This window comes from Anarhichas minor, unplaced genomic scaffold (assembly GCF_050575085.1).
Source record: "Anarhichas minor isolate MPS153535 unplaced genomic scaffold, ASM5057508v1 ptg000002l, whole genome shotgun sequence".
Classification (NCBI taxonomy): Eukaryota; Metazoa; Chordata; class Actinopteri; order Perciformes; family Anarhichadidae; genus Anarhichas; species Anarhichas minor.
Genome location: NW_027466448.1, coordinates 3368472 through 3396110, shown reverse-complemented (window position 1 = coordinate 3396110; position 27639 = coordinate 3368472). Strand labels below are relative to the sequence as shown.

General features: G+C 43.3%; 1 protein-coding gene across 2 annotated transcripts in view; it reads right to left on the bottom strand.

Moving 5' to 3' along the window:
- Positions 1–2739: 2739 nt before the first annotated feature.
- col5a1 (procollagen, type V, alpha 1) overlaps positions 2740–27639 on the bottom strand; it is a 65217-nt gene continuing 40317 nt past the window's right edge. For both annotated transcript variants that reach the window (XM_076098180.1, XM_076098099.1), the window contains 46 exons: positions 27206–27259; positions 26685–26729; positions 25908–25961; positions 25778–25822; positions 25088–25141; positions 24237–24281; positions 23957–24010; positions 23219–23263; positions 22781–22834; positions 21348–21455; positions 20304–20357; positions 19798–19851; positions 18958–19002; positions 18721–18774; positions 18595–18639; positions 18451–18504; positions 18298–18351; positions 18148–18201; positions 17473–17580; positions 17182–17271; positions 16590–16643; positions 16214–16321; positions 16005–16112; positions 14875–14928; positions 14677–14730; positions 14453–14560; positions 14304–14357; positions 14075–14182; positions 11733–11786; positions 11456–11563; positions 11256–11309; positions 11101–11154; positions 10918–10971; positions 10738–10791; positions 10519–10626; positions 10258–10311; positions 10103–10156; positions 9775–9882; positions 9590–9643; positions 9454–9489; positions 9286–9339; positions 8894–9161; positions 8010–8122; positions 6362–6430; positions 3559–3792; positions 2740–3340 (listed from right to left, as the gene is read on the bottom strand). In XM_076098180.1, the coding sequence (XP_075954295.1) occupies positions 3194–3340; positions 3559–3792; positions 6362–6430; positions 8010–8122; positions 8894–9161; positions 9286–9339; positions 9454–9489; positions 9590–9643; positions 9775–9882; positions 10103–10156; positions 10258–10311; positions 10519–10626; positions 10738–10791; positions 10918–10971; positions 11101–11154; positions 11256–11309; positions 11456–11563; positions 11733–11786; positions 14075–14182; positions 14304–14357; positions 14453–14560; positions 14677–14730; positions 14875–14928; positions 16005–16112; positions 16214–16321; positions 16590–16643; positions 17182–17271; positions 17473–17580; positions 18148–18201; positions 18298–18351; positions 18451–18504; positions 18595–18639; positions 18721–18774; positions 18958–19002; positions 19798–19851; positions 20304–20357; positions 21348–21455; positions 22781–22834; positions 23219–23263; positions 23957–24010; positions 24237–24281; positions 25088–25141; positions 25778–25822; positions 25908–25961; positions 26685–26729; positions 27206–27259 (3495 nt within the window). In that variant the 3' untranslated portion in view covers positions 2740–3193. The remainder of the gene's footprint in view (positions 3341–3558; positions 3793–6361; positions 6431–8009; positions 8123–8893; positions 9162–9285; positions 9340–9453; positions 9490–9589; positions 9644–9774; positions 9883–10102; positions 10157–10257; positions 10312–10518; positions 10627–10737; positions 10792–10917; positions 10972–11100; positions 11155–11255; positions 11310–11455; positions 11564–11732; positions 11787–14074; positions 14183–14303; positions 14358–14452; positions 14561–14676; positions 14731–14874; positions 14929–16004; positions 16113–16213; positions 16322–16589; positions 16644–17181; positions 17272–17472; positions 17581–18147; positions 18202–18297; positions 18352–18450; positions 18505–18594; positions 18640–18720; positions 18775–18957; positions 19003–19797; positions 19852–20303; positions 20358–21347; positions 21456–22780; positions 22835–23218; positions 23264–23956; positions 24011–24236; positions 24282–25087; positions 25142–25777; positions 25823–25907; positions 25962–26684; positions 26730–27205; positions 27260–27639) is intronic.

The window sequence follows — 27639 nt, the reverse complement described above, 5'->3', positions numbered from 1 at the left end:
TAAACACTGCATTAAATATTGACCATGGTATCATGCTCAACAACTTGCTGTGCTAGGCTTAACGTGCAATATGCGAGGGTTTCTACTAATGACACACTAGAAGTGCTGCAAGTCATCATCAGCACCACACATCAAAGCTTAAAGATACTGATTATTGAAATTTGTGGTGCATGAGAGGGTTAAAAAGAGAAGAATTTTATTTTAACTGAGCAAGGTTTGCATGAAATACATAACAGTGCAGAAGTCATCATGAATAGTATACATATCTTTCCTGGCGTATCATAATGCGCTGCTGGCAGTGTAGATATTAGCCTGACGGGATACAAGGGCAAACATTAGCCGCCCAAAAGAGCCTCGCCAGGGAGATTCTTTAAGCAGTCTTCGTTGGAGGCGTCGGCAGCGAACAATCATTGGATGACCGCATGTCCGATCACGAGGTGCAGCCTGAGAACTTCTTTCTTTTGGAGAAAGAGTTGTTTGACACTATTAAACATACATTGTAGTAAATGAATTGTATCCTTACCTGATGCATCTTTAAACAGACGTTCATTTAGCATCCATACAGTCTAAACTTTCAACACACATTCTCTCACATACAGCAGAGACGTTGTTAACAGGACTGTATATTTAAAGCGATGTGGCCAAACGCATCCCGAAAGGCTCCGTTAAAAAGGAGCTCATGTAAAATGTGTGGTAAATATATATCCTTATAACAATACCTTTTGTTTTCCTGTGTGCATGTAAAGAGGGGGCCTCTTACACTTAACTATGGTATCATTTAACATTTATTTTTTTATTTTAAATAGTACAATAAATATACTACAAACGAACATTGGCTTTGGTAGAGTTACAAGTTCATCATTTCCTCTCCACTTCACAATTGTGGACATGACCCTTTATTCATCATTGAAGCACCGATGTATCCCGATGAATAAAACGAGGACTGGAGATCATAACAAGAGAAAGAACTTTACAATTTCATGCATACAGATAGGTTTTAATGCTTCAAAGGACATACAAGAGTGGATGGCCACAGTAAACTTGAATTTATTGACATAAAAACCAATATAACTTCTATCCTCTTATCCTTACACAGGTTTGACAAGACTGTGAAAACAAACAGACAGACAGACAAACGGAAATCTACAAACTGAAAGGAAACAAAACAATCACTGCTGGTTCTGAAAATTTACAAAAAATTTGTTTCTCCTTTTTATTGAGGAATTTTTTTTTTTAAATTTGGGTGTACTGCATCCCAATGAAAAAAATAAAGCCAAAGATCTACAAGCATAGAGTTATCTTAACAGAAATGGTTCAAGTCACATAGTTGAAGATTTTAAAAAAGGAAACAAAACAAACCTATGTTTGAAGGGCTGTAAAAGTTCTGTGGTAGATACTAGTGGTCATAAGCAAAGAGTGCATAGTTTGAACAAAGAGCATAATTACAATAAGGGCAAAAATAGTAGACCAACAAGCATTTCTGTTTGCGCTTTAATCTGGCTAATTTAGTGACCTGCTTCTACTATATTTCAAAAAATATCAAGTTGTTTCCATTACAAAAAAAAAAAGATTTCAAGCCACCATGGCCCTTAAAGCTAAATATATACCTGAAAACCTTTTGGTGGGAGAGTTTAGGGTTTCATTCACCAAACAAAACTTTGGACAATATCCCTTTACGCTTTGGCCCGATCACAACATGTCCACTCGTCAACTCCATCGGTTCGATGTGGCACAGATGATCCAACAGCAAGAGCCATAATGCAGCATCTTAGAGCAGCGATATGCAAAGCCAACAGCGACATCTTAGTTTCCTCTTGGTTATTCCAACATTTGGTACAAGTGTTTTATCTGTGCGGAGTCCGCTGAAGCGGGAGATATCATGCTGCACTGATCTGTGAGTGGAGGCGTAGAGATATGGCATGCAAACACCGCAGATGAACATGAAAAACCAATAAAAAAACAAATGAAATGGATGCAGCAAAGATCCACCTGCGTCGGATGTAGGGGTTAAGAGAGTCAGGGGGGGCTGCTGGCGGATGGAATATTATAACCACAGATTTCCTTTCATTCAAACTCAAAAAAGAAAAATACACAGAAGAGAGAAAATAGCACCTAGGTCTTGATTTCTTTGTTTTCATGAAAATGTGACATCATCTCCCGTTGCATAGCCAGATAGATGTGTTTCAGGAAAATAATGGAGGCTGTTTATTAAGTTAATGATGCGTGGCGTGTGTTCTGTTCAGATGGCACAAAAGGAGGAATGTATTCTTTCTTTTTGTTTTTGTTCGTTACGCAAATCAAACTGTCACATAATATCACAGAGCTTGTTTTCCGCTTTTATTTCCATTCTGCTCTTAAATTACAACAAGGTGTGCTTCCACAACTGCAACAAGACAGGACTTCCAAATAAGGTTGCTTTTTCTTTTCCGTTTGTTTTTGTTTTTCAATTTACAAGTCAAATTTCCTCACTTTCGATATATTTCTACAATTTAGATGTTATCCATCGTCTCCTACTTCACGATGAATAAAGTCACATGCACGTTTTGAAGCCAGAAGCAATAAACATTACCAGGAAAAAAAATATACAGAATGTACTTACAAACATAAAAATTATTTATATATATTTATATATATAAGGTCCATTCCAAGGGAATGGGGAGAGAAATTATGCACAAACAAAGCTCCCGTAAGCTAATGAGCAAACAAACCAACAAAGGACAAGTGGAAAAAAGCCGGGGAGATGAGGGAAAACATGAGATCAGAACTTGAGAAAAAGAAAAGAGCCAAATCAAATGGAGTCCGTGGCAGGTACTGCGGCCGTCTGGAACGGCTGCAGCTCTCAGGGTCGCCTTCGTTGTTTAAAGTCTAAATCAAGTGTGATGACATGGGGCTAGGGTTGTGTGTGTGTGTGTGCGTGTGTGTGTGTGTGTGGAGGCAGGACCTGACATCCAGTTTCAAAACTTGCATGTGATGGAGAAGGCACACTGAGGTTTCAAGGTTATTTCGTATTCCTCTAGAATTTCACTGCATTCTCAAGTTGATTTCATTTTACTCATACGTGTTGCTTTATGGAAACAAAAGTTACTTTTTTACAAATAGAGTTGTCCTATTGTTTTTCAATTGTTTTTTTTTTATTTTCTGAGAAAACAAATATTATGCTTTTTTTTTTCCTCCATTTGCTCGGTAAACAGTCTTAGCCGACGAAACAGACAGGGCCCACTTCAAATCCAAACTTCTGCGCAGAGCCGCCGAAATCGTTGAACATGATGTCCACAATTGGCACCTGCTCCACCTTTGGTGTGTTGATCTCAAGTACTGTCTTTTCATAACCCTTTTTCAACTGTGGGAGAGAAAAGACACAGCAGGAGGCAGAGTTAAGTGTGAAATAAAAACATCTTCTTCAGACATAAATACATCACACACTTCAGCAGGGCTCTTATTGACTGAGCCACCACAACGACAACAGACGCATCATCTTCTGACGGTGTTCATCAAAGGAGCTCCGCCAACCGCTTACGCAAACACACACACACACACACACACATCTCGTTAACTCACCGCACAGCCATCGACCACCGCGCGGATGTAGGGGTTGTTATCGTAAGACATCTCCTCGTCGTTGGAGCCCAGGAAGCGGATGGCCTTGTCGTAGTTGTCTTGATCCTGGTCGTGCCAGGCCACCGACTGGTAGCAGTTGTACGTCATGTTCTGTCTGGCTGCCGCGCTCAGCAGCCGCATGAAAGTCATCTGGACCACGCTGATGGGGTTGCCCTCCGCATCCACGTAGGAGAGCTGCGAAGAGGTGGAGTTGAACATTTAAAAATGTAACAGCAGGAGAAGGGATCAGTTTAAAGACTGAGGAGTATCCTGAGGATCCTATAAAGATTCACAGAGCACACTGTCGCGTCTCCGTTGTGCAGCGTTCTTGTCTCTTGGGGGATGTTTTGATTAAAGTTATGAGTAGTAATTTGTATTCGAGTTTTACTGCTGTGTTTGGAGTTCTAGGACGTGTTTCTTATCGACAACGGCGTTAGAAAAAGGAGGTGTCATCCGAGGGTACAGAGTTAATATACTACGATGCTCTGCGGGAACACACACAAAACTAACTAAAAACTAAAATCGTAGACGATGCATGACGGCATTTTTGTCTGATGATTAAAGGATACGGTTGGTGTTATTCTATATTTTTCTTAGCGTCAACAAATCCCATGAAAAGACCAAAATACTCACAATACTTTCTGACTTACCTACCTTGTTTGTGGCACTCCGCTCTAAGCCCATTCATTCCTATTGAAGACCTAAATTTCCTTTAACAGCAAACCACTGTAGTTTTTAGCAAACTTTACTCAAAGAAGTGAATTTCTGTGGATAAATAATTATTTAGTACACTATTACTCTACTAGCCAGTGCAACTGTGTGGCTCACTAGTGTTTTTTTATTGTTTTTTTAATAATTTTTGGACAGTGGAATTATTGTTAGAACAACTTCATCGCAGGCTTTGGTCTTTTCATGGCGTTTCGTTGAATAAAAGATGTTGAATATTACCCATTTTATTCCTAAGTAATGTGCAAATATATGCAAATGTCTCCAGGGTGAAGATGAGCGTGAAACCAAGTCCTTGGTTCTTAAACAATCAGGTGATGATACTTTATTGTTGGGGAAGAAGGTCGCAGAATATTTTGGTTTGATGCCTGGAAGCAGTACTGATAAAACATCCGCCATCAAAGTACAAAAAATAAGCATAACTAAACATCTCATTTAAATGTTGATTTTGTAATTATGTAAAATATACATGAACATGTAATTATCCCTAATAGGAAATGTGTTGCAGTAATGATATGTTAATTACCTGGTTAATTGGTATAATTAACCTCTATCGCTTTTTTTTTCTCTTTTTTTACGGAAAACAGAGCTATATTCAATTAAGCTAATTACAGTGCCTTGTAATCCTCCTGACTGATAAGATGGCAGTTTTGGATTTATGGTTCCGTTTAATGTGCGTCCGTGACTATCTACATACCAACCGTCAGGAATCCATTAGATCCACATAGCCGCGTCGTCTTTCAGACATACAGGACTTACTGAGAGGAGAGCGCATGCAGCATCCACACTGTGCAGCCAGAGCAGCAAACCTGGATGTGGTCTTTCTCGACTGGTTGTTCTTGCACATAAGCGATCGTTCACACGCATGCACATACAAACCCAGAGGACCGACACTCAAACGTCACATTAACAGAGGGAGCGGATCATCTTCTCCATCTATTTGTGCAAAAACAATGTAGTGCCGCTGAATTAATTGGCTAATTAAACACACGATTTAATAGTAATAATGACCACTTTGTTCTGCAATATGTCGATTGAGTGTCGGCATCGTGGCTCTACGTAGTGCCACTGTTTTCATCCTCGGAGTGGTCAGGTACTCCCATGCTTTACTCATTTACCCCACCACTCTTCATCCCTTTCCTCCCCTCCCAGCCCAGCGTGTGGATCCAGCCGGAAATCGCCAGAAAAACTTTACCTCTTCATCATCACAGCCGCAAGTCAACAGTGACTGAGTACCCAGAAGCCCCTGGGTGGTGACTGAGTGCCTGACCTGTTTGACTCAGAGCTACTCCGCCGGATCTAAGTAGTGTTTAAGGGAGATACTGGGAATGTGAGTGCAGCTGAATGGCTGCAGCAGAGAGGGACTGATGCTTATGTTTCCCCCCCTTGTGGAGGATAAATGACCTGCTGAGGCAGGAACTTGTTGAGATGTACAACAAAAAAAGATCTAATGTGTAAGGAAAGGAAGTGTTAAGTGATGTATTCACTCTCTGGTGTTCTTTTCCAAACTATTATGTTGTTGTCTTGAGTCATGTGAGTGTTGAGGCACACAGTCACCAGGAGATGCTCTCTTAATGTAGCAGAGGTGTGGCAGACTGGAGTGCAACAGCAGTACATTGTTTTCCATTTGTTAAACTCCATTAGATGCCAAATGTATTGATTCATCACAGGCAAATCTCGCCTGCGTGGTCCACAAACCTCTTCTTCATTGCCTCGTAAGAGCATCGCCTCTGATGTCGGACTGAAGGTGAGTGCAGCGCGTGCTGAATCATGCACCCCGACGAAGTAACAACCAACAACATGAACAAGACTCTGTAGGGCAGAACCAAAACCATGCAGAGCCTTAGGCACACAGAGTCCAGGCCTCAGCCAGGACTCTGTGACCGCAGGCGGGGCCACTTACCATGGAACCTCTCTTGTAGTGACTATACCATGTGCCTGGCGAGTCTTTGGGCCATTTTGCCATTTTGCTCTGTAAAATATAAGAGGCATTCAGGAAAAGGGAAAAGGACTTAGGAAAGTCGGGAGTGTGGCTTACCAGTTTACCACGTTTGAATTCACTGAACCATGAGCCGGGACTCTCCTTTGCCCAGGATGTGAGCCTAGCCTGGGGGCATGGATCGACAGAGAGGCAGAGGAGGCAAAAAAAGCAGCGTTAAAGAAAAGAAACAGATCTGACAGAAAATCACCCCATCTCTTTTTTTCCTCCCCTCTTCCTCCTTCTGTTTGTCCTCAGAGGAGTCTTCCGGACCTGAAACCGTATTCAGTAAGATCAACCAGACCAACCGGTCCAGGGCAGAAGATTTTAGTAAGCCATTATGCCATTTTGTACAGTACAAAACTGTGGCTGGCAGCTCATTGCTGCTGAAAAATGCATGAGTACACAGTGATTAATTAAGCAATGATCGCCTGCAAGGAGCTCTTATACCGCGGCCTCTATCCCTGCTGTTCAGTGTGAGTGCAGTGCAGCCACGGTGCACTAACTTTGTTATGCCATTAAAAGCTGTAAATTGGCCAACAGGGCACAGCTCTAATGATCTCGACCATGACAATGATGGATTTCTCTAAAATTAGATAGCAGGGTTTGATATGGAACTGTCATCGATAGCTTAATGCGTTAATGAATGATGAGCCGGAGATGACTTATCGCCAGGAGATGGCATACATTAGACCCATGCTGCCTTGAAGGTGACCGTCAGTTGTTTTCACTGGGATGAACTGAGCCGAGGAGAAAGCTATATTTTCTTTCTGCGACTTTATTTTCTTTTTTAGCATCCGTGAGTTCGTGTCTGGCTTTGTGACTGTGATTCTGCAGAGTGCGTGGACGGCGTATAACTGTGTGTGTGTGTGCTCTCATAATAGCCGTGCCAATCTATACGCACGTGGGTGTGTTTGCAGTCTCCACGCGGAGACTGACAGCAGAGGCTTTTCTTCAGCCCATCACCAGCACGCTATGAAAAGTCTGCTTCATTATTCTAAGCTTAAGCAAACCCCTGCTCCTCTGAGGCTCGGTGAGTGGGATCATTAAAATGGCTGTAGCAGTGTGCTATTACACAACCCTGACTTGTCAAAGACAGCGTTTCCAGTGTTGCACCACTCTGCTCCTCTCCTCCACACACTCGTGCGTAATGAAGCGAATATCTTCTACAGTGAGTCTGTCACCTGCCAAAGGCTTTTCTGGTCCTTAATGGCATTCAATCTAAACATGGCACTGAAACAATAGTGTGGGTGGGTGAATGTGTGTGTTTGAATGAGGGAGTTGTCACCAACTGCCAGAACTAAACTGAGATTTAGCTTTAGTTTGTAAAATGGCCCCTCGTTGTAAATGCAGGTAGCCCTGTGGCGTCATCTTCCACATAACAACACACAAGGTAATCTCATGGAGGCTAATTATATGGGTACATGAGTCGATACAATAGAGTTACTGTTGCAACCATTGCTGTCTTGAAATGTTCGGGTTGTTTATACAGTATGTTCAGCGGTTAGTCCCAGACGTGAGGAGAAAACACACTTATTTCACTGTCAATCAAATCACAAACTGGAGACTGAAAACAGTAAAAATGTTTTTTCCTTTCTCCAACATCATCTTACTGGAAAGAGTCCCAACATTTCTGTGTAACATATCCTCAACCTGGCTTTCCACTCTGTGTGTGTACAAGTGTTTGTGTACACGCGGCCAGACCTACCCCTTCAGACTTCTTATCTGGGAAGATGCAGCTCTCTCCACCTGCTGTGAAGTTGCAGTAAACCTTGAAGGAGTCCCGAGAGCAGCCCTGGTTTGGATCAATCCAGTAGTCACCTGGAGAGATGGAGATAAAGAGAGAGAGAGTGGTTATAGAGTGGTGTATATATGATTTAAAGTCTATACTGTACTCCCTTAGGTCAAGGCAATGTCTGACATTATATGGCCTGTGCTAAATATATCTTGCATGTCTCTATGTCTCCACAGCCGGTCTCTATTGTGCGAACAATCTTATTCAGAGATGCTGTACACTGCAGGAAAAGTCCCTAATATTGCCTTTCTTAAATCAAAAACGAAATAACTTGTCAAGCGGATGGAATATTATACGGAAATAGAAATACTTGCATTAACTAATGATATTTAAACAATTACAAGTACGATGCAAATCTTCACAAATGACAAGTTTGGCATTTCTGCCTGAAAAATAACCTGAAAATTGACTTTAACAATTAATATATTATCAAAATATGATGCATATATAATTAGCTCTAGTTGAACGACATACACTGAACAGGACATATTACAGGTCAGCTCCTCTGACCTGCCTAACCTTGGCTTTTAAGTGATGTTACTAAATGTGGGGGTGTGTACTGCAGTGTATGTGCGTGACATAGGTGTGGCTGGAAGGGACGTATGTTTTGGCTCCAAGTGAGGCTAGCAGCTCAAATTTGCATAGCATGAGGACAGGGCCCACTTTTTTTCCCTCTTTTTATCTATAGAGAGCTGTTGTGTGATAACGGCCATTTCAGTGGAGTAATTAAAAACTGTGGAGAGGAGGGATTGGACAATGGGCCTCATGCCTCATTTTAGACGGAGCATAATACGAACCATCTGGGAAATCAGGGTGGCAGAGCTGCAGGTCTTTGCAGGTACGAGCGGGGTTGCTCTGTGTGCCCAGCGGGTGCTTCATCTGCTCGATCTCCAGCTTCAGGGAGTTGAGCGAGCCAAAGATTTCCTCCATGCCGTCGTCGTAGTCCTTGTAGTTGGCATCCACGGCGGCGTCGTCCGACATCTCGCTGGCATCGATGCTTCTGCGAGTTCTGCCCTTCATGTTAGACATGATGGGGAGTGGGTGGATGACATCGCCGGGAGGGCCCTATTATGGAGAGATGAGAGACAAATGCCAAGTCAGAGATAAGGAGGGAGATTATGTAAATGTATGGAGATAATGACTCACAGAAGGTGTGAGATACAAAATGATGATGGAGTCTTTCACTTACAGGAGGGCCGGGAGGTCCAGATGTACCGCTCTCTCCCTTTGGTCCGGTTTGACCCTGAGCAGGACAAATTAAAGCAATGCTTGATCTTAAACTACAAATGATTTCATGTGCCATGATTAATGCTTGTTACTGTTTCTGATGGGATGCAGCATTCAGTCAGACACTTACCGATGACCCTTTAGAACCTTTGGGACCGGAAGGACCCTGAGGACACAAATATGGCAAAGTAATCAATATTGGCTCAGGCATTGCACACTATTGAGTTAAGGACATGCTGTAGTACAATACATTTGAGGAATCTTACAGGTAATCCGGGAGGACCAAGGGGACCAAGTGGCCCTGAGGGACCTGAAATACCCTTAAAGGAAAATAAATAGAGAATGTGAATACATTACTGCTGTTTTTGACAACAAAAGAAGCATTGTTTCTTCCTTATGCTACATATCGACTCGAACAGAAAGCGTGGCATGACTCGTGTTGTTTACTTACATTGTCTCCTTTGGAACCATGTGATCCTGGTGGACCAGGAAGACCTCTGTCACCCTTCTCTCCCTGTTCACCTGGAGGTCCGATAAGACCAATAAGACCCGGATGGCCCTGAGGGTGGAGAACAACACACACACACAGTCAATAATACACCATCACAAACATAAGCCATATGATGCATTTCTCTGGCTCACCCGTCTAATCATTACGGTAATGATTCGATAGCTGGAGGCAAACAACAGACCTAATCAATCTGTTAGTAAAGAGGCCCATTAGTCTTAGAATTAAGCTAATGCTCTGCATCAAAAGTTCAGTTGCGTAGGTAGCTCACCTTTTCTCCTTTGACACCAGAGTTTCCTTTCAAGCCGGGTAGACCAGGAGGACCCTGTGAGAGGGGGGACACATTGGAGAGAAAGATAACTGTTGAATGAGGATCCAGATCACACATTATGTGAGATCCCTCAGTTCAAAGTCAATTCCACTCACCATAGGTCCAGGAGGTCCATCTGGGCCTGGAGAACCAGGGAAACCTTGCTCTCCCTGCATAGAAACACAAATTGCACAGTGTTTCTACCCCCTGGCTCATAAGAAAACACGATTCCATGAATAGCACGGCTCCTTTTATGTTCAGCAGTTTATTGAAAACCACATATGTACACCTGCTCTGTAAGCTGTTTTAACAATACCACACAACATTGAGATACGACTGTAATAAACTGGTGTGATGGTAAGAAACGCTTTACTTACAACTGGGCCAGGGATACCCCTGAGGCCTTCAGAACCGGGCTTGCCAGGTGATCCTTGAGGACCAACGGGACCTGTCTTTCCTTGGGGACCTTCCATGCCAGACTCTCCCTTTCACACAAAATCAGGACGCACACAAACCATTAGATTCTTGCTCATTTGTTGGTGACTTGAAATTGCTGGTGTACAATGTGCACAGAAAGTCTGCATTGGATGTATTACCTTGCCTCCTTTCTCTCCTAGTCTCCCCTCGGGTCCTGTGAGTCCAGGGGGCCCCTATTTAAAAAAAACAATAGATGACAGAGATGAATATTGTGGAATACAAAGAAAGAACATTTCAACACTTTGACATGGATAACATTTTGCAACAACAAGGACAAGAGAGCAAAGGACAGTACTTACTCTCTTTCCTGGTGGTCCGGAGGGACCCGACTCTCCGGTGGGTCCAGGAGAACCCTAGTTTGAATTTTAACAAAATGAAAATTTAACAGTATTCATTTTGTGATTTAAATGGCCTTTATCCTAAAATAATTCCTCCTCGGCACATAGAGTATTAAAGTAACACAATTGGTAAACAACACTTACAGATTGACCAGCCTCTCCATCATCTCCTTTGTCACCAGCGGGACCGTCTAACCCCTGCATACAAAATGAAGAGAGCCTCAGTCGTGCTGCATTGCATCAAAAACACAGTGTAAGGCATATCATTTTCACAATTAATTTGCTCATGCCATACGTACAGCTGGACCGGTCTCTCCAGGGGGGCCAGGGTCACCGGGGAAACCACTTGGACCCTGAAAATCAATAAAACTTGAATCACTTTGTTTTGGAAAAGATATTGAGCTGAAAGTCACAATGGTCGTCCTTTGTGTGAGGTAAAATCAGCTTTGAGGGTACATTGATTTGTATTGTCTGAGGTCGAAGGTGGAAAAAGACTTACTGGGCTGCCTTTGGGACCATCATCTCCAGGGGGACCCTTAGGGCCAGGAGGTCCAGCTGTACCAGCCGGACCGGACTCTCCCTTTTCTCCTCGCTCTCCTCTAGGACCCTAAAATATTACGCAGTACTTTAGTAATGAGGTCCTCGTAGATTGAAGTGGAAAATGACGAATGTAACGTCAACGTAAAATTTATAACAGCCTAATAATTAGATACACAGATTTGTAGTCGACCTATTGACCAACAGTGATTCAATTGGTAGAAAATCGGATAACTCACTGGTGGGCCAAGTTCTCCCTGAAGACCTGGCTCTCCTGTTTCACCAGCATCTCCCTGATAAGAGAGAGAGAGAGAGGGAGTGGAGGGTGAGAGAGACACACAGAGAGAAAGGTGATTTGTTGATCTAACATGGTTCTAAAAATCCCATCATTTACAGCAGCCCTCACTGTCCCGGTACCCTTGTCACCAAAATGGGGATAGAAAGAGATGACACGAGAGATTTCAATCCATCAAGTGCGGGCGGATTGGGCGGCTGGAGCACCGGAGGGCGCTGACCTCACTGTTCTCACTGGAAGCGGCCCATATATCTTGTCCTCTTTCCCCCTGCCTTATTGGATAGTTGCTCTGTTGACTCACCTATACACTGGGCACTACCGTTATTCTCTGTCACATAAGCCTACAATCCTCGCCGCCGGGGTTTTACTGCAGAGGCAGTCTGCCACACCTGCTTAAGGGACAAATGTTTGCTTTTGTCATATTTTGAATCGATAGGACAGCTCTGCAGAGCCAAAGCCAAGCTGAGTGGTGATGTGTTATGATAAAGATATCCAGATTCCCTCTAGCAATGAACAACAGCTCTGTATTGTGAACATCAGCTGATACGCCAAATTAGTGTGTGGCTGTCTTCCAAACCGTCTGTTGTTGCTGTCAGGAAATCCACTCTTACCAGTCGGTACGCCTGTTTCAAAGCATGACTGGTCCTCCTGTATTAGAAACGGGTCTTTATGCAACATTGCATCTGAGGAGCCCTGAACATCCTTACAACAACCTGCTAATGTTCACCTCGGGGCTGCCTGGGAAATCTGCTGACAACAGGGAAACTGAGAGCATTAAAGACAGCTGCTCGTCACAGATATATGAGGGATTTGTTAACGAAAGAAGAAAAAAACTTGAGCTCAGTCTTGGGAAGCTCGGAAGCTTTATTGGCCAGCTCCCCTGGGCTGGCCACTAAAATGCCAGATCAGCTAAAGAGTGATTAGGCAAAAGAGCTGTGTTTGTTTGCACAGGAGAAGGACAGGCTATCCTCAGGGAGATTATAGAGGAGCAAAAGGTGATTCTATTGACTGAACCCGATTAAAAATAATCACACCATCACTACGGAGAGAAAGTGATGAGAAAGTGCACAGCACAGCAGTCCAGCTGCTGCCAAAGTAGGCCTTTTCATAATGAAAAAGCAGCAACAAATAGGAGCTGATTATATGAGCGCTCCCTTATAATAATGCATTTATCACACAGTGTCTTTGAGAATTAATTCATAATCTTTGCACCCAGCAATAGTACTGTTGCGGGTGGCAACATGTCCACTACATTTTCTGTGCATCTGTCACTCTGCGGCAGAAATAAACGTCACGTCTCATTCAAAAGGGTATCATATAAATAGGAATGGGAATATTAATGGCCCAGAAGCCTTTAAATAACTATCATTTACAGTCTTTACCACAAAGCACTCAAACAAACTGCTTGCGCCCCGAATCCGTCGCTTCCAAAGTGAAGTAAAAACCAGTCAACCGGACTAAAGCTGCATCATGTATTTCTGATAGGGTTGTTACAATAAAAAATGTGTATGCAATATGTAACACTTTGTTTTGTTGTCTGCGTCTCTGAAAAATGAATCGTTACTCAAACAATACACATCTAGAGAGACGTGGCACTCAGTGTTTTTTGGAGCGGGACCAGAGGTGCCATCTGGAACAAAAAGGCTGGAGCACGATGAATACATTGTCAATTTGAAAGAATACATTTCAGCAGGTTGAGTGGACTTCCATGATGGACAATCACAACAGCTACTCCCATCCACTTTATGAGCCATAGGCAGCTTTAGTCCAGGCTGGCTTCTCCCCGCAAAGTCTTATCCTACCTGGAGGTGGGTACCGCAACGCAGATACACAGCACTGCATACATGACTGAACAGTACAACACAGTATTAGCATGGGTGGGGGATGTTCCTTCTTCAGTTGAAATATTGTTTAATGAGACAATTAAATCATAATGTCTGTGTGTAAATATGTGCACAAAATAGTTGTTGTAGTCAAATACCTAGGTTTAGCGTGTCGACATGAAGCTCAATAAAATGTGCTTTTATAGTTTGTTTACTGAAGTGATTATATTGTCTATTCACTTAATTGCTTGCAGGACAGATATAATTAGTATCAAATGAAAAGCGGCACAAAACAGCATAACTGAAATGATTCTTTGTTTTGGAGATGTCTGTGTTTACACTTACACCAACTAAAGAAGTGGCAGGTGTAATGTACAAACATTTCTTGCCAACAACGAAACAGCATTACAGAACCTCAGCTGCACCGCTCCACTATCAAACCGAACGTAGAAGAGAGGTTTACCTTTTCTCCAACAGAACCAGGGTTTCCAATACCGCCAGGAGGTCCCTGAGGGCCATCAGCTCCTGGGGGCCCTGAGGGGCCTCTGGGACCAGGGGGGCCGGGTGGACCCTACACGGGAGAGAGGATACGGTTTAATGAGTAAAGACAAACATCTGACGCAGGACGATGCAAAAAACCGTCTTGTATTGTGATGTATTGAATGATAACACAGTCCCTTGTATATACTTACCATTTGACCAACGTCTCCAGTTTCACCTTTTTCACCAGGTGGACCAGGCAAGCCCTGTGGGAGTGTGCAGAGGGTTTAACCATTATTGCCTCTGTGTTTCTCAATGACAACATTTGACCATAGTTTATATGTTTCATCGCAGTCCGCACCTGCAGCCCGACTGGACCTGGAGGTCCGGGGAATCCTCTTGACCCTTCATCTCCCTTCTGGCCGAACAGACCCTGCTGACCTCTGGGACCGGGCTCGCCATCTGCACCCTGCGCAACGCGGAAGATGAAAAGGGGTCACAATCAAGGAGACACAAAGCTTGGTGGGTGGTGCTCTAGATGAGGCGTTGGATGATCTGAACCCCCAATGTAAACTAGACACTTACAGCAGGACCGGGTGCTCCAACGGGCCCTTGAGGGCCGGTGGGACCAGGTGGACCCTGCAGAGGAGAAGGAAAACATCGAAGGGACAATCAACTCAAAACTGTCGAAACCCACAAATATACAGTAAAAATGGATCAGACTCAAAGCCTCCTGCGGTAAAATGATAAACAATGTATTTATGCTATAAATAAACAACTTACATGCTCTCCTTTGTCACCCTTGCCTCCTTTCTGGCCTGGCTCTCCAAGCTCTCCCTGTGGAATGACATGATCACAGCGTGAAACGAAGACAGTTAAAACTCTCAAAGTAAAGTCAGTAACACAAGCGAGAGGGAGATAAATATGTGTGACAATGAATTATGTTAAAATACCATCAAACACCTCATATCAAACATATCAAAGCACAATAAAACCTACACTCAACTACATCTAAATTTCAGGGGGGGGGGGCTTATCATGATGGCTGAGTCACTGGTGCTACTAGCAGTCGAAACAGAATAGATAATTAGTCCCATCTCAACCTGTTTGCACCAGCATTCCCAGAGTGAAGAACCTTGCATCATTCTTTCAAAGCCTCCACATGCTGTGGGTGTTTGGAGAGATAATGTTAATATCTGTCCAAACCCAAAGGCATTTACTTTTGGGTTTGAGTCAGACGGTGCTCTTCGTGAGGCAGTATTAATCTTAAAATAAAGGCCTTGGAGTTGTTCGCTCCCCGTGGACAGGACTTATAATGAGAAAGTGTCTGAATGAGTGTAAACATTAGCTCGCGAGATCCTTTTTATCTGCATGGCAAACACCGTCTGTATTCTCTGTGTCCGTCTGCACCGCCGGGGCCGGTGCAAGTCCGGTTAAGAACTGAGGCATTCGTCAAACGATAAGAGATTATCCTCCGAGTATCTATGTGGCTGATCTTCCTACAAATATTTTTCGAGGGGATGAAGAGTTGTTCTCGCTCCTGAATACTAAAGGGTCACTTTCACACATTCCGCCATTGCCACAAAATGCCTCCCTCTCATCTGTCTGTTTGTAGGGAGGAGAACAAAGCTGCAACAAGGCAGGTTCGCCTTTTAAAGATCCGTTAATCGATGCAAACTCTGTCAGACAAATTCCCCTTGGAGCGTTTAAGGTCACAGGGAAAGAGACAAGAGGATGTCTGGCTTAGATCTCAACTGCAACGTTCAGTGTCTTTGTGAGGTTCTAGGTGTGCATTATGGTCTGTATATTAGTGTGTGAGCTCGCAAAAAGTGAAAGCTTCAAAGCAGTTTTACTGAATTTCATCATACTTCAATCTACGTGGGCGGCAAAACGAGACATGAAGAGCAACCCACCTTGTCTCCGTCCTCCCCAGATGGTCCAGGAGGTCCTCCAGGTCCTGGCAGACCCACGGGTCCCTGAATACCGTCTCTTCCAGCTGGGCCTTGAGGTCCTTTCTCTCCCTGAAATATTTTTTTTTTTCAGAATTTTGTCAGCCATGCTTTACTCTTTACTCGCTATTTTTCAGTATGTCGCAGCAATCTCTATAATGTGATGCTCTTACCGGTCCACCTTTCTCTCCGGAAGGGCCCGGAGGTCCCTGGGGGCCAGAACGTCCAGGGAGACCTGTAGGTCCGGCTGAGCCAGCAGGACCACGCTCGCCAGGAGAACCCTACAGCACCACCGCACAAAATATCAGAGAAATCAAGTGTTAACACTGAAACAAAATCATAACATCAGGCACATCTACCAAATAGGTCAGACCTCTCTTATGTAAGTAGCACACTGTGCATATCATTATATTATGTAAGTGCCTGGAACAACTGAGGGTGGGAACTTTGCCGTGAAGACAATACCCAGAGATGGAGACGGAATATGGAAGGTGAGAGCGAGAGTGAGAGAGACAAACTGAGGATGAGGATGCAGTAAATTGTACTCACAGCAGGGCCAGGTGGTCCATGAGGTCCTTCACTCCCTTTCAAGCCGTGAGCCCCCTGCAGAGCAGAATAAAATGAAGGCTTGAGAAAACAAACACATCTGTTGGGGAAGCACACGTCGTGCCTTGCGCTGGACTGCTTCGAACAGGCCCAGCGTGAAATGTAAAACCTCCTATAGTCCCCAAAGTGGAGGCTGAGAGCAGCCGGGGAGAAGAGTTCTTTACTAAAACTGCTGCGAACATCCTTTATATTACAAATTAACAGGTATGTCGTATAATTCCTGCACCCTAGAGTTAAACGAAAAAGCTTTCTGCAATTTAATTCTTTCTAACAAGTTGGCAGTAAGGAAACAGTGTGAATTGCATAACTAGCACAACATGACTTTGTCAAAGAATAAAAGATTTAAAAAATAAACAGCCTCGAGCACACTGTTCTCTTGTAAAGCCCACTCAGGGACGTGATATCATGTCTGATTCTTGAAGTTAACCAAAGTCTTACAGCGATTTAATAGCCCAGAACTATTATGCAACAACCAAGCTGTGAGAGATATTGACTTTGTGAGATGCTGTTGTTCTGAGCAGAAGGGAATACTAACCACAGGGCCAGGCAGACCTCTCTCTCCCGGGAATCCTCTTGGCCCTGGAGGGCCATCTTTACCTGCTGGGCCGGCAGGACCGAAGTCACCCTGTAGGTCAAAGCACGATGGCATTAATTCTATAAATGCATTGTTAGTGTCTTGTGATTGCACGACCCAAATTACACCCAGATGAGTGTAGTTACATCATCCTACAAAACAATGGATGGTTGGGAGCAATGTTATTACATGCATGATGCCGATGGAGCGCTAAACAAAAGATACAATATTAAATAGAGCTTCAGGATTCACCTTGGCTCCTTCTTTCCCTGCAGCTCCCGGTAGACCCTGCTCACCAGGTGGGCCTGGGGGTCCGGGATGACCTCGATCTCCCATTGGTCCAGTCTCGCCTGTTGGTCCCTGCAATTTGAAAAAATTACAGCGATAAAACCCAGTTGCAGAGGAGGTGTGAAGAAGATAAACTACAGTGAGAGGAAGACTGTGAGCAAAATCAGCAATTCAATACCAAAAAGATGTTACAATTTCTCGGCATGGAGAAGCTGAGCATTTGCTGCGTAGGAGGCCTACTCGTCATTAAGGCCACATACAGCTCCGTTATCATCAATGTTCTCAGCCGGCATTAGCAGAGCGGCCGGGAGGGAAAGTCTGTTAAATGCTTATGCATAATGGACGAATTGCTAATGTGAAAGAGGATCAACAACACTTATGTCATGGCTGGTGAGATATAGGTACGATGATAAATCCTTTCATTTTTTTGTGGGAAATTCAAAATGCGGAGAGCTTTCTGGTAGTTTTACTGGTGCACACTGGTGAGTGTAACTTTTAAAACATTTTGAGATACTTGTTAGTTATTTTTCTGCAACTTAATGGAGATGTGTCTCTGCACAAAAGAATATAATCAATAAGTTGCACTGATAATACATGTGAGGGAGCCACACAGCAAGCTGGTCAGTGACTGTGACCCACCTGAGGTCCAACCACGCCGGGAGGGCCAGGAGGGCCAGTCTTGCCTTGGAATCCCTGTTTATTACAGAAGAAAAATCAGAGTTACATTACCATACAACTGACTCCGTTGAATACAGATGAATTGCTGAATAATCAAACTAGTTTACTCACAGTCTCTCCTCTCTGTCCAGGATGTCCGGGCAGTCCGTCTTTCCCTGAAGGTCCCTGAGAAATACATATGAATGTGAGTGTAAAGAATGACAAAGGAAAAGCGTGATGGGTGTATATACACAGTTGTGTGTTTTTGAAAGAGTTAGAACTCACAGGAGGTCCCTTTGGTCCTGGGAAACCTGTTGGTCCCTGAGGTCCTGGAAGACCCTGAAAGCCACAACAAACGATTCCTGGTCAATAATCACTTTCACTCTACATGTTATGAGAATTAAATTATAAACATGCGACGGTACGTACCCTCTCCCCGAGAGGTCCTGGTGGGCCATCATTTCCTGAGTTACCCTGAAAAGACAAAATAAGGAGTAAGTGGTGAACTTGTACCACAAAATACGCAAGAAAGCACCAGTGAAATATTTGACGCACCTTTGGTCCGGCTTTTCCTGTTGGTCCTCTTGGTCCTCTCTCTCCTCGAGGCCCCTTGAGAAAAAGACAAAGTGATTAAAATCATACAAAGTGTCCTAAGACATATTTGTGACCTGAAATGACTCGGTTGAATCGGCGTGGGTTCCCCTAATGGAAGCCGAGGTTGAACTTCCAGTTTCACCCAAGTGCCAAGCTCGCCATCTGTCCACAAGCACGAGTCTGCTGAGTAAGACTAACCGTTGGTCCTCTCTGTCCGCGTGGGCCAGACTTTCCCGCTGTTCCCTGTGGACATGAAGGACACACACACACACACACACACGATGATCAAAGGAGTCGCATCATGGAGAGGCTGCTTCCTCTAAAAGAACCAATCTAATGGCAGCAGACGGTCACATTTGCAAACAGATTTCAACAAAAATGGGCGGTTTAGGAGATCTGAGATCACCTTTTATCATTAATTAGGAATTAGCCGTTTCAAAATTACCATAATTATTGATTAGATTCAGTACTTCCTAAGAATAGGACACTTTAATAAACAATAATGCATAGTATAATGATTTTAAAGCGATATTACTATTACAGTGGCTTCATACAATTTTAATGAGGAAAACAATTATAATCGTTTGTGTGGCTTTTAGGTTTTAAAAAAAAGAGCGCTGGAGCTACTTAATGGCACTATTATCCCCTTCTGTCTGGGAGCTTGGTCTCATAAACCTCGCAAATGTTTTGTGAAGATGAAAAGCTTTATGTGCCTTGTTCCACTCGTGGTGGCGAACCATTACTCTTGCAGCCATGCTAATGGCCCATCCCTTAAACAAAGAAAATGAAACATTGCTCAAGGGCCGCAAAGTGATAAACAATGCTTTTGGTGGTTTGAAATGAGTTGCGTGAGTTGTAAAGAAGAAGGAATGCAATTGTCTCTCTGTCCTTGGTGAAAAATCTTTATTTTAGAGCCATGCAACTTCCTCTACATTGATAAATGTGGAGCTGGGACAGCAGCCTGTCTCCAACGCTACGCCAGTATTGATCCAACCCTTGTAGGAATGAGAAGAATAATAAGAAGCCTGTCTGACATACCCGCGTTCCTTTCTCTCCATTGGCGCCTGGGAAACCTTGGAAACCTTGAGATCCCTGTGTGAGAGTAAGAGAGTAATTAATCATTTGAGAGACAAACCTTCAATATTATATCCCTTGTTTACTCCCCTGAGATATCCCGTGCATATTCAATGAAACAGGAGATAGATTAAGCCGTGGATAAAAGCAGTGTTTTATTGTTGTCATGCGAGGAGCTGAGAGCTGACACCAAAAAGCATATTCAAGTCCCCGGCTCTTTGATCGGGGAGCTTCAAGCATGTCCACTTGTCAGACTGCGGCTTTGCTAAAGAGGCTAAAAGGATGAGCCATCAAAAGTTCAGCAACGCAGACTTCACATGTATGAACTTTCCTTCAAATACACACAGAAACGCAAGTGTGTAGGGACATTGTGGCCAATTGGATTGGGTCCTTTTATCAATAGCGGTTTAAAGTTACTCTGTACTGATCCCTGAGCAATTCATTGTTGAGCAATACATGTACGCATTTACCTTTGGTCCTTGTCTTCCTGGGTATCCTGGCAATCCGGGGACTCCAAGTTTACCCTGATAATGAGAAAAGCCAAATTAGAGACAGATTAACACCACGGTCCAAATTGATTCCGAAATTTAGCTCCTTCCAGAGCCACAGAGGACATTATTTACTGTCTTTTTCTTTGGTCCCACATTGTGTAATTCTTTTGTACCCGATGCTTATGATGCAAAAATTAAACAAATGAGACCCCTGGTATTAATCTGACTTCATAAAAGAAATATATTGTATTTTAATGAGTTATCAGTAATGCAAAAATATTAGAATCAACAGTAGAATTTATATCCAAAGTTGATCTCCTAATGAGTAGCTTTCCAGCCTAAATACACGGCAAGCCGACTGCACTATACTTCTACCCGTACAGCTGTGAATGTATACAGAATAGTAGCGTTATTCTAGCAGTAAAACTAAATTAACATATGAAAACCTGCTAAACACAGCTCCAGCGTTTGAATGATGAAATGTTGGCGTCTGTGCAGGCTTCAATCAAATATGAGAATGACTCAGCTGTCCCCTCATGTGTGATCCAGATACAGACCGGTGCCCACATCTACCACACGGTGTTACCGCCATAATGCAAATGCAATTCAGATTAAGAGCACTTTAAGCTTTAAGGATAATCAACACATCCACTGTGGTTACTGTGGAACACAACCACAGCTGTCATTCCAACGTTTGGCCAATGACTTGCCGAATCGGATTGTGCACAAGTATGTTGGCACAGTCTACAACAACTACTCAAGACATTTTTTATCCTCTAGAAAAGAACCACAAACAATGTGTGAGGGATTGTCGGCAACAGCTAACCCAGTGTTCAATTTAACAATAAGGAATGTTTAGAACCACTTTATGCTCCCAGCTGGTTAAAGAGCAGAAGCAATGAACAATGTGGGTTGCTGTTCAAGCCCTGCTGAGCTATCATCCTAGATCAAACATTTAGGACACATTATCTGTAAGGTGTGAGTGTTTGAGTCGTGGAAGCAAAACCGGCCAAAGCAGCTTACCTTGTCACCACTCGTTCCGAGAGGACCGGCATCTCCTGGGAGACCTGAGCGACCTTTCGGTCCCTCGGGACCATCCTCTCCTCTGGGTCCTCCTGGTCCAAGCTCTCCCTGGAAAGCACAGGAAGCGCAAAGCACAAATATCACATGACTTATACTTCAACATAATCCCCTCGCATACTTGTACATACTTTATGCCAACTCTGGGTGTATTTGCTTATGTTACCGTGTTCTGTAAACATTACATGAATATTTCATGTTATAGAGACATACTTAAGATTTGGAACCACATTTTCAGGAGCATTAACAGCAACGGGGAAGTCATTCGATATATGAGGTAATGTCATGTCATAACATTTTCATTTGTGTCGCAACCTTTTTTTCTTGGAAAGCAAACAAGTCCATCCGCTCTGGGTGACTCGGTTCGCCCTTTTTAAACAGTTGCGAGCGTCAAGTTGTAGAAATAATCAAGTAAAGCTATTTTCCCACCGCCGCCTGCCCCTCAGAGCAGTAAGCGATCCTATTATTGCTTCTCTCGGCGAGCGTGCTCCCCTTCTAGCAGGACACCGGCTAAATGACGGAGTACAAACTCGCTCTGACAAGCAGTCGCTGCTGCGGAGACCCAGTGGTGTGTGAAAGGTATCTTAATGAAAGGCCCCACACTCAAGTCCACATAAAACGGCATCAAGCAAACTGTACTTGACTCACACTTGCAAGCTCATCAAAGAGAACACTTGAAATTAAGCACTCTCACACACACACACACACACACACACACACTCTTTCTGTAGGAATGCTTCAAATGAGTCATTTAGATTCTAGTCCATGTGTGACTCCTCCAGAACAGAGGGCCTCCTCAAATCCTTGCTTTCATCGGGATCCGCTACATCTCCGGAGGAAAAAGGGGTGTCTCTCTCTCGGGTTTGAAGGGGTTTAGAGCGCCATTGATTTCTCCTTCCTTTCTGTTCTCAGCTATGGTCAGGGATTGGGGGATTGATGTTTGAAGTACGGGTTATGTTTCTCACTGTAAAAGAGACTGTTTCCCGACTACTTGACATTGTAAATCCCTAATGCAGTTTGCAGAAGGAAACTGTTCCTGGTTACACCTGTCAAACTTTAAGTTGCCGACTGGAAAGTGACAGATGGGGCTAGAAAAGGGATTTGAAACTGCTCACGCACACACACACGCTCACAGCTGGCAAGAGGGGCAACACCTTATGTTTGCTCATTACCCACAATTCCACAGCAGTCACAGAGGCTTAGGCTAACATCTCAGGAGGTGGCTGGTGATTTGACTGAGTTCAGGTAAAGGTCACCTCCCCAACAAAACCAACGTTGAGAGCAGACGAAAGAGTTGTCTAATTAGCTTTTTTTCTCAGAACGACGTTTCAAACGTTCGAGATGTGATTGAGACAATGTAAACGAATAAGCCTTACCCTGTCGCCTTTGATTCCCATATCTCCCTTGAAGCCGAGGAAGCCATCTTCTCCCTGGTGAGAACATGAAGGAGGCAAAGAGGTGAGGATGCAATAAAGGATAAAGAATGGAATATTACAGATGTTGAAACCGTTTGTGTGGTGTTAACACCCAGAACACACTCAAAGGCGAGCGCACACACGCACACGCACACACACACACAGATGCGGAGTCTTGGCAAGATCCCCTGTTGCCATAGAAACTCTTGATCGCCTTTTTTTTTTTCTCTCTTCCGTACCAGCATCGGTTCAACAGGATTTCATTGAGATCATCATTAGCATGAAACATTCCATGAAGGACCGCAACAAATATTCAGTGTAATTCATACAAATACTACAATTTCAGTCTTTTCCTTTCACACAGACACTTTCTCAGCAAATAAGCCCAAGCTCTCTTACCTTTCCACCCTTATGTCCTTTAAGACCGCGAACACCGTCCGCTCCCTGTGATGCAAGAACACAAAGATGTTACAGGCCGATAGCTAATTGTCAGTTCTCTTCAAATGTGTCAAACAAGGGTGTTATGGAGGGTACACAATGTAATGGGTTCATTAAAGTGTCTACAGATTAGAGAGTGACTGTAAAAGCATTTCAAATCCTCACAACTACTTTTTTCTTGACCATTCTTCTCATCCTTCCCCGAGGGAGCAGACACTTCAGACTTCAGCCATGTGAGTGGGGGACTTTTAGCAAGAAGTCAAAGCACTTGTGTGATCCCCTCTCTCAGTGGGAGCTTTAATGATTGGATCAGTCACGCCCTCTTGCCAAGATTTTATTTGATGGGATTTCTTTTCGTCTTGGTTTTATCGGCGGCTGATAAAGGGCTGTGCGCCTTGAGCTGTCATCAGCCCCTGTGACTAACCTTACGTGAGCAAAGTGATGTAAGATCTGAAAAGATGACTTTCCTGTCCTGATCTATTCATTACAAAGATCGTTTTCATGTCTCTGTAACTAAAGCAGAGGCTATTCTATTCCAGACAGTTCCTGGCAGCTAGGCAGCTAAGGCTTTTATTTAGTTAAACTACAGCTTTTTTACAAAATAACACTTAATTGCTGGAAAGATTTTAATAAGATAATTGCAGGGTACCCCAACCTAATGATATCAAAAATGGGTTTATTAGAGGTCGATAATCTCACCTTCACGCCTCGGGGCCCAGGATAACCAATGGGTCCTTGAGGGCCAGCAGGGCCCTGGGGACATAGATGTTTAGCGAGAGCTTGTAGCACACACACACACAATTACAATACACACACAGTGCTAATGTTATCTACATTTATGCAAAATGTTTTATGCAAATGTGTGTCTAAACTAGGACAAAGGGAGAGGAAAGAAACCTAGAAAAGCTGGAATAAATTCAGAAAAATAACTAATGTAGTCTCCAAACGTAAGAAAGGCAGAGAAAGAAATAAACCTCACCAGGTGTCCTTTCTCTCCAGAAGGCCCCTCCTTTCCAGGGTGACCCTGTGAATTATTAAGAGGAAACATTATTGAATCTCATCTCAGGATAATTACCACCATAAATACTACAACACCCACCTATAACTGAGGGATTACGTTGTAAAACTATGGGAGGATGTATCAACGTGGAACATTGGAATAAGAGCCTTTAGAGTTCAATCTCATTTGGGCTTTTTAGCCTTAATGCACAAGTAATATAGAGGCACTACCGGCTATTACTGGGCTCTAAAAGCCAAGACTGCCGTTTTGGGACTTCAGAATACATTACACACGAACCGTACACATGCGTGTATGCAAACACAAAATTCAGATGACGCAGAACACAAGAAAATTGATTACATTCTCGTGAGACAAAGGAGCTCTGCAAGGCCTCTGATGGGCTTTTAGTGATGTGAGAGAGGATGGAGAAGGTAATAGATACGAGGGAGGACAGAGATGAGGGGCAGGGAGGGAGCATTGAGATTGAGAGAGAGAATATTGCGGTTGATGGAGGAGGCAACACATGGATGAATAAAAAATAAGCAGAGTGTGTCAATGGCGGAGAGCTATTTCTAATCCAAAAAGCCATTAAAGGACCAGGAGACATTGTACGGTGTGCGTGGGCGGGTTGTTCAACTGTTACACAGCTGTGTGAATGTGTTGTATCATACATATGTTTCAGACAAATAATCATCTCAGTGTGTCGTTAAACGTGGAAATTCCATGTGCTGCTTTGAAAGTGTTGTTCTTCACAGTTATGAGAAATTATAAGCGGAGCTGTTTCACCTTGCATACATTTCTTTAGATGTGTGTGGTATGTATGTACTCACCGGTGGACCATCAGCTCCTGGCACTCCCGGCAAGCCTGGCTTCCCTGTAGGACCCTAGACAGAAGACAAGATGTTAGGACAGAAAAGACATCACTGAGTAAGACAATCAGAAGTTAAAGGTATCATAAAAGTCTTGCTAACAGCTCTGTCAGGCTGTACTTACACACAGTGTTGTATTGAGCTTAAGGCTAACGTCAGCATGCTAACTTCTACTTCTTCAAACCAACGTTTTACATAATAAACAATCTATTCCTTATTTTATTATATTTTTGCTTCATCAAATATCACAGCCTTCTAGTATTTCATTCATAAATCAGGAGAAACATAATACATACATTATTCATTCTCACACTGTTCAACAACAAACTGGATATAAACAGGCAAATGTGATTTAGCTGAAATTGGATTAAAACGTATCGGGATTAAAATCTGTCTACTCGGCACTATGTGTGTCCTGCGTTGGGGATGGGGAGCCGTTTGCATAATAGTGTGATAAGCATTTGGAGCTGAATAAGAGCAACTTGGCTTTCAGCTCATGCAAATTAATAAGACAACTTCCAGCAATTTTACAGATTTCGGGTCTGCGTTTATTAACATTTTATCAAGCTGGCAGATTTTTCTTTTCCTGTGGAGTTGCAGAGACGGCACGTTACACGGTTATTGTAACACGGTGATCATGTGATATCTTACCTTATCTCCTGGCGGTCCGATGGCTCCTTGGGGCCCTGCGAGTCCCTGTGGAGAGGATAGAAGATGCTCAGAACAATTTATTTGATGGATGAGAGAAAATCAAACGTCGGACAACCTGTTCATCACTGACCTGGGTACCTGGGTTGCCTTGCTGTCCAGGAGGTCCTGGCTCTCCTTGAGGTCCCTGAAGAAAAACAAAAGTTAATTTTAGAAATCTCATTTAAATACTTTAAATTATTTAGTTGACTAAAACCTCCCTCGTAAAGGGAAGAGAAATCCGTTGCTCCATAAGGTCCATTAAAGACGAAATGCTTCCCTCAACCGATATAAATCAGAAGCTGTCCAACAGTGCATTACTGCATTATTACATTCTTATACCTAAAGGGGCAAATAGCACAATATCTTGCTCGGGACACACACACACACATTCTCACACCTGCTTTCCTAATGACAGAAAGTGGTGAACCACAAACACACGTTCACTCTCGGATAACTGGCAATCAATTACATGGCCCTGGTCCAAGAGTCTGGGAAAGGTGTTGATCTTCCATTTCTACCTAGTTGGAACATTCCCAACAGAACAGTCAAGCTGCTTCAGCCAAGTATTCTCTCATTACGGCCAGGCGCTACAAGAAATTGACCTGGAACGATACAATCGGCGGTGGTGGACTGCTCAAATGGACCTAAACACAGCCGGTCTATTCTTCGTTATCCGTTAAGTATCCTCTGATTGTACTGGTGTGTGTGTGTGTGTGTGTGTGTGTGTGTGTGAGGAGGAGTGTTTAACCCATGTTGTGGGGACATAAATCAGATCAAACAGTCACATTGCACTTCCCGAAATTGCACGTTTTTTGGTTTAATTTGGGGAATAATACGAAACATTTGAATCAATTCCAGCTTCACTTACTATGTTTCCTTTGGGTCCAGAGTGGCCATCTGTTCCAGTAACGCCCTACAGCATTGGAGATGAACACATGTTTAGCACATATAAAGGACGGCCAGCACATCTGTAATACACTGAAAAGGGTATAGTATTTCGGCGACACTTTTAGCTTTCTTTGCGTTTTTTTTGAGGGTATGATTTATTGTATGTGATATCTCTACTTCCTGCACAGGGACATCAGTGCAAAATAAGCCACTTGATTGATGCGCACTGTCCACGTTAAATTAAATCAGTTGAAACAGTATTTACATTCAGTTTTAGCTTTGCTGTCGACATTTGTCTGAAACGCTGAAGTTTAACTCAATAACGTATGCTACTCTTTGTGTATGCTGTCTGAAATATATTGAGTTAGATTTCCCTGTGGGTGTTGTTTCCTGTTGTTTTATGAGATGGTAAAATAAAAAAATATGATTCTGCTCACTAAACAGTAAATCTAATGAACCAGCATGGATATGAAAAGGTGAGAGGAGGGTACGGGGACTCACAGGGGGTCCTGAAGGTCCCTGAGGTCCTTTTGGACCCAGCAAACCACGGGGCCCCTAGGGAGGAAAAAAAAAACAGGAGGGAAATGAGATTGAGAAGGATATCATACTTGTGAAAGGCTTGATGAATTATTAAACACTCAGGTATTAAAATGATACTTCTGGAAACAACCTGACGCCCCAAATGTCCTTGAGGATATTCTACCAAGTCAGATTGTGATGGAAAGCTGAAAACCCTTCTTTCTTCTCTCTCTCTTTACTACACATTAATTCCCCACAGCTGTGCCTGTCAAACATTGCTTTGCATTTCTGTGCTTTGCCTCATAGCTACAGTTACCTAACGAGACCTGCTGTCATGTCATTGTGAATGCAAACCAATGTAGCACACCCTGGTGGACAAAATAAGTCACAACAGCAGCTATCAAGCGCTTTCTGTT